Genomic DNA, 12,687 nt, shown 5'->3' with positions numbered 1-12,687 from the left:
CTGCAAATCACCATCAGTTCATTTTCACAGGCTCAGGAATGACCATTTTGATTAGTTCCATCTCATCTTAGAGATGACTTGCAGGACAATTGGACAGATGCCAATCAAGGTTTTAAAAATCGAACCATTCTGCCACCGATTTCCGGGGACCGCCTGATTTGAACAGATGGTCCGTTTTAATGAAAAAATAAAAGAAATGGCTAAAAACTGTTGAACAGGTGTTCAACTTCCTGGGTTAGCGTTGACCAATCTAACGATTTTTTGTCAGGAACTGGATTTAGGATAAAAGGGAACCAATTGCCAAAAAGTCAAAAATAATAATAACAACTTGCAATTACAATAACCAATATTAGGCCCTCTCAAATCCCAATATTAGACCATGATTCAAATAGTAGGGTATGAGGAATCAGCGGAACGATCCACAAGGACCATCTCACCATACTGGATCTCTCTCTCTCTCTCTCTGGTTTGCAAATTGCAATTGTTCAAAGAGTCAAAGATTGCAATTAGAATCAGAAAATCTCAGGATATGTTGAATGAAACCCTTGACGCACATCACTCTGTTCTTGTAGAACTACACTGATAAAATGGTGTTCTGTAAATTGCTTGGTTCAGAAACAAGTCACTCCTATTAAACATTCATTTAGGGGTGTGACATGTATTGAAACTATTTGGATGATTTGGAAATACAAAAATAGTGCAATTTCTTTTTGACACAAAAATCTCATTGATCAATCCACAACGTAGTAAATTGGACGACCACATATAAATAACTTAAAAGTTCCATTTACAATTTTGATAAAATAAATCCAAAAACAACTTACGGAGTGTAGTGCCATGTGATTTCAACACACCACAAATGGGGTCTAATAGATTCAAACACAACACACCTCATAGAGACCACACCACTCCCTAAATAGTTTGGGTCAACAAATAATATTACTTGTATTACAACAGATAATTATAAGATGGCACAATTACGTTCTTAAACCCAACTTTTTATGTTCGGTAAATGCTGGACTAATTCATTATCTGCTCACTTGGTAGGCGCAAAAGAAATTAGAAACATTCGCTATGACGGGATCTCCTGCAACCAAAAACTATACACACACATTGAAAGTACAGACATCCACCTGCACATTGAAAAAGTCTCACAAATTTAAAACACATGTTATGCAGTTTGATGATGAATTGATGCGTGCGCAGAAGTTTTGAATGCAGTAGATCAGGGCTACTCAGGATGACACATGGTTTTAAAAGGCTGCTGAGGCGAGAGGAGGCCAAATTTTGCCTGGCCTCAGCAGCCTCAGTCTCAGAGTAAGGGGTGTAAGCCTCAGTTTTAGCGAGGCCTAATGGCCTTTCGCCTTAATATACATGAAGCAGTAGCCTTAAAGTTAAGGGTTTTGGGTGGAGAAATTTTGATTTCAGTATGTGTAATTTTGGAAAAAATTAAAAGAAAAAGTAAAAATCCAAAAAATGTAAGGCTCTCATTGACCAAAATCTCATTTCTCTGTTCAACCGAGCTCAAGAAGATTCTCAGTTTTACATTCTACTTCTTAGACCAAACTCAAGAATGTTGGAGGGACAGATAAAATCAAATCGTGTGTACTACATACAGGTCCTCCTTGAATCCTGCATACAGGTTCTCCTTTTCACTTTTTCTTTCTTATTTTTTATCTCAAACTCTTAGCTAGGTGGGGTGACAGATTTGTGAGAAGTCAGAGACTCAAAGGTGCTGACATACTACTTTCTTTCAAGCCCCGTTCACTTCTCGGTAAGTTACTTAGGAAACACTTACCCAGGTAAGTGCATTTATCCAAGTTCTTTTATTTCTAATGTAAATAAGACAATGACCATTTTAACCATAAAAATCCATTATTAAAATAGACATTTTTGTCCCATTCAAGTGTTGACAACTTTCCCTCTAGGTGGGAAAGTTATTTATCCACCTAAGAAATGGGTATAGGAACCAAAATCCTAATTCCCTAATTCCCACATAAATCTTAAAAAAGAATGGGATTCTTGGTCAATAGGAACCAAAATCCTATTGACCAACTTTCCCCCTCCCAAAATCCGAAAAAAGAATGCCCCCTTAATTTCACTTTCGGATAATAAGTGCTGTGATGAACTGCTTAGATACATGTTGCCATATTGTCGTAAGATAATATATAAAACAGGGTCAATAAATGGCAAAACCGTAACTCTAATTCTACTAGTTAGATCATTGGCACGTGAACCTTTTATAAGTGTGGTTGTTCGGGAATCAAATCCGTAGGGTTAATTGGTATCTACCATCTAGAGCTGTATGTTTGATTAAAAATGACTTTGGCTTAATAATTATGCTTGCTTTTAGCTCCAAGGTTGGCCCTATCCCAGCTGATTAGCCCTATCTTACACATACCTCCCTCGGACTTGTTTTTGTATTAACTTCAAGTAATTATATAAAATTATTTTTAAGTGATAAATAATTATACAAAGTTTAAATTATTTATTTTTTCATAATTTTTAAATTTTTAATTTGAGGTTTACACCTCGCCTCTTTAACACCCAACAGCCCTCCTTGCCTCCGCCTTTAGCCTTTTAAAACCTTGGGATGACAAAGAAAAATGCAATAAAAAGTAATATCCCTCAAACCAGAATGCACATGTGAAAATGACCAACTTTGATATAAAATGTAGTGCTCAAAGAAGGGGACAAAAAATATCGCACCTAATCTACATTAAATTTGGTCCAAAAGCCACCATAATATTCCCATCAACCATAATAAGTCACAAAGAAACAAGTGGCAAGTAATTCGTGTCTTCCCCTTGGATCATAACAGCCTGGAATGATCAGGTGATGGCCGTCCACTTAGAACAAAAGCATGTAGGAGGCTCTGCGCTGCTTGTGTCTGATCAGGTGTTCCAGATATAATGACCAACGCATCACTTGTGCTAGAATGAGGATCACGTACCATGACTTTTGCACCCGAGATCTAGTAACACAGCAATAGCCAGAATGATGTTGAAATGAAAACGAGTTCATGATTTGACTACTCCGGAACAAAACAATCAGGGAGGCAACAATTTAATCTTCAAAGCAAGGGATTAACTACGAGACTTAGATGCATCTACACACCCTATTTATTTTTTTCGTTTTCATTTTATTCTCCCATTTGCCTAAAACAGCACTCCCCCCTAGTGAAAGGACAAAAATCCCCAACAGATATAAGTAATGAAAATGGTATCAATAGATCTTGACTTTGTGTTTTCATTAAAGAGACTTCTGTCCTTTACACAACAGGGTGCTTTTGTCCAGTAGAAATAGCGTGTGCTTAAATCCGGACCAAATCAGCTCCCCACAACATCCCACAGCACATCCCGGCCATGTATTGAGAACATCTCCCAATGATAATCCCAAAAATGATGATGTCATCATCGGGAGATGATCTCAATACACGGCCAAGATGTGCTGTGGGACGTTGCGGGGGACAATCGTGTGGGGCTGCTTTGAACTCGCTTAAATTACCATCAGTGAGCAGTAGCCCTCTCTCTCGTATCAACGGTTTTGCTTTGTCAAACTTAGAGCTTGTTTGGAACCATCGTGTTTCACAAGTGTTTCGCTTCACCAAGAATGAGGAATGCTGCACCTCTGATTATTGCAGTGTGCCACATCACATTGGTCATTCAAGATCCCCCTCACAAAACCCAAAGCATAATTATTGCAGCAATGTTTTTCCAAAAACTAGTCTGCCAAATATGATTTAATGTGGTAAGTTGGTGAAATGGAACAAACGCTTGGATGCCAATCAGAACGTTAATCCTGATTTTCCAGGCAATGATATAAACACCAATCGGAAAAATTTGTATTTGCATTCAGCTATTTGGAATCTTGTAACCTAAGACAACTACTTGAGCTTCTAATCATAACCACTGACGCTAAAATTCAGGGTTGGTTTTTGTCAGCCATTCTTCAGGTGTCAGCTCAGCTAGACTTTATCGTCCAAATATAATACCATTGAGATCACGGAATCCAATGCCCATTAGCATTAGAGATTGATTGCATAAAAGATTTTCACAAATGGTGTTAAATCACCATAACATTAACTGTCTATGATTAAAGCTTCTCTTTTTTGACAAGCATCAAGATGAATACAAGGAATAGAACTCAGTGTAGATGGGCAAGGACTTACTTGTCTTAGACGATTCAGATTACTACCCTGCTCCCCATAGACAGATGCAAGATCATTTTCAGGAACCACAATCTCCACAGTTGTATTAGTGACAATCGCAGATTTGCTTCCTCTGCAAAAAGTACTCAGAAAAGTATTTTCACTTATTCATGATATATGCAAAAAGTTTGTGATCTTTGATTTTTATGAAGCTGCTTGAGGTACAAAGTGATCTTCCAATATCAAATACTGGCATGTAGTTTTTTTTTGATGAATAAATACTGGCATGTAGTTTAACCATACAGATCTTATTGTTTATGTTAGTCATGACTTGTATCTATGACATACACAGACAAACAAGAGTTGGCAATAATATACCAATGTTCTGAAACCTGGAAGGCATGGTTGGCTTGGTTTTCTCTGGGTCAAACCAGATGATGCCAACGTAGAGTAAAAATTCCTTCACTCTAAGCATAGTTTTCAAGGCAACACCTAGGCGGGTTCCCAGGCGACTAAGCACTTCTTATTGCTCACCTCACCTAAACACCAAGCAATTCTATATCAAACTTCACACCATCTTACAATATTTTTATATCTTGAATTCTTGATCTCATAATATTAACATAAGCAATGATACACCTTAACATTCTTTTTATTACTTCATAAATCAACATGCATTTGTTAGTTTATTTTTATATTAGGGTCCAAATGATACAGGCCACTTTACCAAAGAAGCTATAAAGAACTCAAGTTCACTGAAATTCAAAGACTTGGAAGATTTTGAAGACTTCGAAGACTTAAAAGAGTGAAGACTTAACGCAATAAGTGACACCAGTCAAACACAGGTATGTTAGACACTTCATCTTCTTCTTCTTCCAAAATAGAAATAGAGGCTCAGATCAGCGCCTTCTTTTTCTGGGATAAGAAATAACCCTCTCCTTAAATTTCTGATTCTTTTACTTTTTTTTGGAACAAAAACAGGGGCTCTACTCCTGTTCTCCATTTGATTTTTTTTTTCTTTCTGTTTTTTGTAATGGTCATCATTTTAAAGTTTTTTTCTTGCATTTTTTTTTAAACAACAGGGGCTTCACCCCAACAGGGGTTCTGCCCTTCCTTCTCCTTATTTGTTGATTTTCTTCTTCTTTTTTTTTTTTGATGAATGATTTTCTTCTTCTTTTTCTATGACAAAAACAGGGCAGCCACTTCTTTTACTAGGCAATGGTTATTTCTAAGACACCATCCTTGAAACAGTAGGAAGAAAATGGTTATTTCTGAGACACTAGCCTTGAAAGTTCAAACATTACGAAGAAAATGGTTATTTCTGAGACACAAGTCCTGAAACACTAGGAAAGCAAGTTTACTTTTGAGACACTAGGCGACTAGGCGACTAAGCGCTCCCTTGTTGCCTAGGTTCGCCTTGGTGCCTTGAAAATTATACTTTTAAGTTCTTAACTTTGTAAATCTTGGCCAATTTTCTTTGATAGTCAAGCCACTCTGGAGCAGCCAACTGGAGATCAAGATTACAGGATCCTGAGGCATTTCTCAAAGACCGAGTATCAGATACCCAGCCTGAACCATGCAAGGGATGGTTTCAAGGTTAGCCTGACTAGCCTGTTGGTTTTAAGTTTTGGTAAAACCACAATAGATGTAAAATGAACTTCCCATACAAGAAGGGCTTAGTCATTTTATAGCTTGATACAAGGGAGAAAAAAAATATTGTACCAAACTGTGGAATGCAGACCTGCCAAGTTCTAAGCCACCTTTAAATGTTGTCAATCCTCTTCCCATGTCTGTGATGCCCCTTGGATTCCCACCGCTTGTGGCCTGCATCCAAGCACACCACCAAAAGATGATGCCATGAATTATTAATGCATTCTGACTTCTGAGAAGGAAAATACAAAAAGAAAATAAAAAAAGGCTGATGATTGTAATCAGAGATGGAACACAACTTGTACCTGTGATGTCCATAACCTTGGCGAGGGAGGACGATCTAAACTATGAGAAAGTCCTAGATGATCCATGCTCTGTGTTAGAGTAGTTTGCCGATCAAGATTATGGGAAAGCCCTACTGATGGGTACAACCCAGAAGTAGGTTCCCTCACTCTTCCATAGGGACTAACCTCTGAGACAACAGATGATGAGTTGCTCCCAACTCCAGCTCCTTTTGGAAGTTTATTTAGGAAAATATTATCCCGCAGTCTACCAGTAATATGATACAAAGCATCCTTAACATTATTAAGATCGCCAGTAATCTGTAAAATCAAAACCTTTTTATTTAATAAATACTTGGGTACACTGCTGCCTCAAGTATTTTGCTCTTAAATTAACTTAAAAAAATGCTCATTTCCCCTTTACAAAAAAAAGTTGTTCTTTTATCAAGTATGGTTAGAAGAATTTCCAGAAAAGGAAACAAAAGAGAAACCGATTAACAAATGAAATATAACTATGATTGTGAAAAAAAAGGGTCAGTTTGGCTTAAACAAAACCCATCTTTCTTAAAATTTGAAATATACAGAAAAAAGGAATAAAGAAAACAAGGACTTCTACCAAAGAATCGCACTACAGTGTTCTCTAATAACAGCAAGAAGCATACATAAAAGTTGCATGTATATGATACTGCCAGAATTTATAAGAAATCCCAAATTACATCATTACTTTTTAGTTTCTTCTTTCTCTCTCTTTTACTGTCATGTAATAAGTGCAAAAAGAATTCTCAGAGAAAATGCCAGGACAACAAAGAAGTGTTGAGCCTATAACATTTTTATTGAGAATAATAGGGAGGTAGAGCTGAAAAGAAATAATGGCTAGTAAGTGAGAAAATTGCCCATCTAAGGACCAATCTTGCCAAAAAAAGTCAGACATTTATTCCTCTTGCTTCTATATTAAACTAGGTAAAGAATTGGCATACCTGTACCACTTCATCATTTTCCAAGGCACATTTTGGGACTTGGTCACCTCCCAATATCCGTATACCAGCACCGGTTACCCTCCTCATTTCTGAGATTATTGTGCCTCCTTTACCCATCAAGCAACCAACTTGGTTTGATGATATTAGAAGCCGTGCAGGGGTAGAGGCTCCCTTGCTTGATCCTGACTCTAGACCATTTTCAATGCCAACCTCAATAGACCTAGTGAAAACACGGAGAACAGCCTTTTGCACTGGAGAGTACTGTGAATCTGCATTCTACATGACAATAAAGCAATGCCAGATCCAGTAAGAAACTAATGTAACTAACTGCATTGCATTAATTAACATGGAGGATGAATAATAAAACTATGGAAAAATAATGGTAGCAAAACAAACCTCCATTGCAGAAATGGTGATTACACGCTCATCTGACTCAGGTACTGATGCTGCCACGCTAATAGAAGCACCCGTTTCATTCTGTAGTGCCTTGACGATGACTCCTCCCTTGCCAATTACACCACCAACCTTATCATTGGAACACAGCAGTCTGAATAAAACTTCTTGCTGTGCCTTCTTTGGGTCTAGGTTGGAGATCTTGTCAATCTCTTGAGGCAGAGGACGGCTTCTTGAAGCATAATCAACAGAACTACTTGACAAAGGTGGTATGAATGAATTCTGTTGTGGGAAAAGATCCCCATGTGGATCTGGAAAGGTCCCATGGGTAGCTGTCTCCATGGGCCTGCTTGCAACTGTCTGTGTTCTGTCTATTAGTGGGCAGCTTTGAAGGCATCGGGAAACAGCAATAAGTGCTTTTTTTACCGCCAAAATATCTCCTGTAACCTGCGATGACATAGATTCAACTCTCAAGTGGGTATAGCCATATAGAGAAAAAAATGGTTTCTTTATAACACATTCTTAATGGTGTTAGCCACAATTTATGATCTTAGGAAGACTAAATTATGCCTAGGGGGATATTTTTCAGGGACAAAAAAGATTAGATGTTGTTCATGGACCATTGAGATGCAAAGTGTTATACTCATGAGTTCCCATAAGCCTCTTGATTTGATTTAAGATGTCGTGGGGTTGAAGTTGGATATTAATATGCAGCTTGTCAAGTCTGAACTGATGGGAAGCCGAAGTGGAGAAGTTTTTCATTTGGTGAGTAGATGGAAGTCTGAACTGATTATTGAAGCGAAGAAATTTTTATATGAGAGCGGAAGGGCCAGAGGAAAGAACCTGTTAAAAATTAGGGAGGATAGGAAGGCCACGATACTATTGTTTGAGGAAGCAGTGGCATGGTTAAAGGGCTTTATTGACGGTGTTATACAATCGGTTAGGACAATAGGATGGAAAAATGTCTTCGAACTGGGAAAGAAGAGGTACGAAGTGGAACTGAGATGCAATGGTAAAGGCTGGTTATTCATAAAAAAGAAATGGTAAAGGCTGGTTCATCATGATCACAGAATATTTCGACGCAAGAAGACAATTGCTTTGCTTACCGGAAGGGAAGAAGAAGCAAGGTTGGATGGCCTTTGCGGAGGGGTTGTTGCAGCAGTTTCTTGTCTCTGTCAATGTGGTGTTGGAGCAAGAACGAAGTTCAGCACCCATTAAAAGCCTGGAGAAGCCGTTGAAGAAGAGCCCATGCAGTGATGGTGAACTTATTTCGAGCTCTAATACAGGGGTGAACCTGTGGTTTGAGGGTGAGAAAGAAGACTGGGAGCCGAGAATGGTGATCTCAGCGAGCAAAGCAATACAAGATTGGAGGAAGGTCCTAAACTCAGTGATGCACAACTTGAAGCTGGAGTCCAAGGTTGCTCTGAAACCATTCTCAGACAGGAAGGCAGTGTTGAGAATTGATGATGAAAAAATCCGGGGATTTACATCTTTTGAATGTGAAGAAGGTTTGATTCAGATTCAAAACTGGAAACCGTTGTGTAATGAGATGGAACATGTCTGCGGAAATTTCCTGCTCAAATTGGTAGGTCTTCCCTTCCATCTCTGGAGTGAAGTAAATCTGGGAAATATTGTGAAGCTGCTGGGCGGAGAAATGGAGGAAGTCCATCTGCAAGATTTTCGTGCCGCTGTGGTTAGGATGGTTGGGGTGAGACTGGAATCGCTCCCAAGAACAATAGAGGTTCTTGCTGAAGGTACATGGTTTAAAGTATGGCTAGTTTCAGAGGTGGAGGCAGAGCTGTGGGGGCGAAGACCCAAGGTAGAAGACGATGCTGACGTGGAGGGTTGGATTACTAGGGGCCTACAGCTGGAGGGTAAGACTAAACATAGGAGGCAGCTTAGAAAGGAAGCTGAAAAGTCGGTGGGAGAGAACCAAAAGCCACGAAATCTATTAAAAGAAATAAATTCAAAATTTTTTGAATTAGCTGGTAATTCAAAAGGACAAGACACCTTCGCTAACGTGGTCAAGAAAGGGAGATTTCTGCAGGCCGGGTCATCTGAACCGGTGGGTGGACCGATCGGCTCAACCATAAGGGGGAATCCCTACCCACGTGATTGTTTAAGTGAGCATGTGGGTCGGGGGAGATGGTTGGGGACTATAGACGATAGACATTGTCTATCTTCTTCTTCGAGAATTTTGGACGGGGGCACTGTAGGTGATCTCAGGCAGTCAGAGCGAAGCTCAAGTACTCTCCGGTGGGTGCCTCGCGCAGTTCCTGAAACACCCAGGGAGGGACGAACATCACAAGACAGACCAAACCCCAGGTACGATCGAGCTCATCTCAAGGAAAAAGGATGGTTTTGATGAGGGCTGGGTGGACTGCGAAATGGAGGAAGAAGACGTGGAAGAAGTTTTGGATAGCTAGTCCAGTTTAGGCAGTGTTTTGGGTGAGAAGTTTTCAGAGGAAGAAGTTGCTGTAACTTTTGATCTGGATACATTGTTCTCACAAAGACCAGGTGCGGTAACGTCTCACTGTGCTGAGTAAGAGACATACATTGTTGTCGCTGAACACATTTCGAACTTTGGGGTGGAAACTCTAATTCACACTCAGAAGCTCCATATCAAAATCTCCTTGCCGAACAGGTTTTTTGTAAGGGATCCCACGAGACTTCTCAAAAGCAATACGAGGACACAGTGGGGAGGCATAAACAGGTGGGTAAGAGATGTGATCTCTGTTCAACAGAGGTGACGGAAAGGCTAACTAATCAGAACCGAGCCTTGGAAACAGATGGAACCCACATTCCTTGTCAGGGCCAGACTGTTTCTGTATCCAACTCCAGCACTCCCAATCTTCCCCACAACCCAGGTAACCATGTCCTTTTGTTTTGTGATACTAACTGTTGCTTTTTTGACTTCCGTGCCAAATCCAACCCAGAGGCTGCAGCCCTTGAAGGAGGGGATGGAGTGAAAGAAAATAGAAGCGACAGGGAGGGTCAGGAGAGAGAAGTAGGGAATGAAGGAGAAACAGATAAAAAGAAAAGAATCCTGAAAATCCTAGAGTGTCTGTTAAATGATGCAGTGGTGGAAAACAGTCAAGAGGAAGGGTCAGAGGGAGTTAGAGTAGAAGGTTCTGAGGAGGAAGGAGATAGAAGGGGGAAGACAAAAACAGGGGAGGGAAGTAGAAAGTCAAGTGTAAGAGATGTAATTAGTGATGATTCTGTGACGGGTTTTGTACAAAAACGGGGGTACAAATTGAAAGGTCCAAATGGTCTCAAACTATTTTTGAAAACAAAGAAAGAAGCAAAATCTAAAAGGAGAAGAGGGAGTGAGGCTGAAAGGCTGCTAAAGGAGGTGGGGGGAGATAGGGGTTTGAAGGTTAAAGGAGAAAGAAGGAAGAGGAATAACTGAGGGCAGGAGGGTGAGAGCAGTAATAACAGAGGCCATCAAGAAAACAGACCCAGATGTGATACTTTTGCAGGAGACCAAGAGAGCAGATTTTGACGTTAGGTGGGCAAGGAGTGTCTGGAGAGGTAGGGGGATTAGCTGGGCAGCTCTGCCTTCTTGGGGGTCTGTGGGGGGCGTTGTCACAATGTGGAAGAATGAAGTACTCATAGGTCAGGAAGAGTTAATAGGCCAATTTTCAATTTCCTTGAAGTTTAAACAAGTGAAGGATGGGTTTGAATGGGTGCTTACCAATGTATACGGTCCAAATGATTACAGAGAGAGAAGGAAGTTGCGGGAAGAACTGGCCGATATAAGGGGACTATGGAAAGGGCCTTGGTGTCTTGGAGGTGACTTTAATGCTATAAGATTCCTGGAAGAGACAAATAGTCCGAGGCGGAGATTGACCTTGAGTATGAGAAAATTCAATTAATTTGTGGATGTTTACGAGCTTAAAAAGAATCCACTGTCACATAGCTGTTTTACTTGGTCCAATCTCCAAGTAAACCCGATTTTCTCTAAGCTGGATAAATTTCTATTCTCAAATGATTGAGAAGAACATTGGGGGAATCTAAACTCTAGAGCATATCCGAGGGTGGATTCTGACCATTGGCCTATTGTAATCTGTAGGGAGGAAATGAGAAGTGCTGGTCCTGCTCCCTTTAGGTTTGAAAACATGTGGCTAGGACACCCGAGGTTCATAAAGAAAGTCAACGAGTGGTGGCTAGAAAGCAATCCAACAGTGAAATGGAGTGGAATGAGGTTTCATAAGAAGCTCCAATATCTGAAAGGCAAAATCAAGGAGTGGAATCTATTAGAGTTTGGGAGATTAGAGGAAAGAAAGCAAATAGTGACTGCACAAATTGAGGACTTGGATGGCAAGGAGGAAAGGGATTGTCTTATAGAAGAAGATAAGGAGCTAAGATGGAAATTGCGTAAGTGGTTAGAGGATTATCTTCTTTAGGAGGAAATAAGTTGGAGACAAAAATCATGGTCTAAATGGCTGAAGGAAGAGGATAGGAATACCAAATTTTTTCATGCGATGGCAAGTGGAAGAAGAATAAGGAATTTTGTATCAAGTCTAGAGATTGAAGGGGTTACAATATCCACCCGAAGAGAAATAGCAAAGCCTTTTGCAAATCACTTCAGGTCTATCTTTAGAAAACCCCTAAATAGTAGGGTGTGGATTGAGGGTATGAAATGGCCAACTTTGCAGATAGAGGATAGGGATTGGTTGGAAAGGAAATTTGAAGTGGAAGAGATAGGGGAGGCAGTGTTCTCTATGGATAGATCAAAGGCACCAAGCCTAAATGGTTTTACGATGGCTTTTTATCAAGATTGTTGGGAGATATTAAAGGAAGATCTATGGGCTGTGTTTGATGAATTCTACTCTAGATGGGTGATCAACCCAGAGCTGAACTCCACTTTTATTGCACTGGTTCCTAAGAAGAGGAATGCATGTCACCCAAAGAATTTCAGGCCGATCAACCTAATCAACAACCTTTATAAGATTATCACCAAGGTGTTGTCCATCAAAATAAGGAAAGTGCTCCCAACAATTATAGCAGATAATCAAGGAGCCTTTGTGAAGGGGAGACAGATAACAAATCAGATTCTAATAGCAAATAAGAGCTTGGAGGAGTTTAAGAGATCCAAGAAAAAAGGGGTGATTTGTAAACTAGATTTGGAAAAGGCTTATGATTTTGTGGATTAGTCTTTCTTGATGGAGGTGATAACCAATTTTGGTTTTGGGGATAATTGGTGCAAATGGATCTTGGGTTGTATCATGAACTG

General features: G+C 39.9%; 1 protein-coding gene across 3 annotated transcripts in view; it reads right to left on the bottom strand.

The window, feature by feature from the left end:
• Positions 1-680: 680 nt before the first annotated feature.
• LOC148850692 (KH domain-containing protein HEN4-like) overlaps positions 681-12,687 on the bottom strand; it is a 31,172-nt gene continuing 19,165 nt past the window's right edge. The window contains exons 2-8 of one of the 3 annotated variants that reach the window (XR_016099649.1): positions 7,455-7,898; positions 7,059-7,334; positions 6,106-6,402; positions 5,892-5,974; positions 4,172-4,283; positions 2,710-2,974; positions 681-1,133 (exon numbers count right to left, since the gene is read on the bottom strand). Coding sequence is in view for 1 of the 3 variants with exons in the window: in XM_088946893.1 (XP_088803019.1) it covers positions 2,813-2,974; positions 4,172-4,283; positions 5,892-5,974; positions 6,106-6,402; positions 7,059-7,334; positions 7,455-7,898 (1,374 nt within the window). In the remaining 2 variants the exon portion in view is untranslated. Of the gene's footprint in view, positions 1,134-2,645; positions 2,975-4,171; positions 4,284-5,872; positions 5,975-6,105; positions 6,403-7,058; positions 7,335-7,454; positions 7,899-12,687 lie in introns of those variants that run through there. The other 2 variants (XR_016099650.1, XM_088946893.1) reach the window with 2 other exon arrangements.

Source organism: Nelumbo lutea, chromosome 5, assembly GCF_056320005.1.
Source record: "Nelumbo lutea isolate HS-2025 chromosome 5, American lotus-T2T, whole genome shotgun sequence".
In the NCBI taxonomy this organism is placed as follows: Eukaryota; Viridiplantae; Streptophyta; class Magnoliopsida; order Proteales; family Nelumbonaceae; genus Nelumbo; species Nelumbo lutea.
Note: the sequence above shows the minus strand (reverse complement) of the source record. Positions and strands in the feature narration are given on the sequence as shown.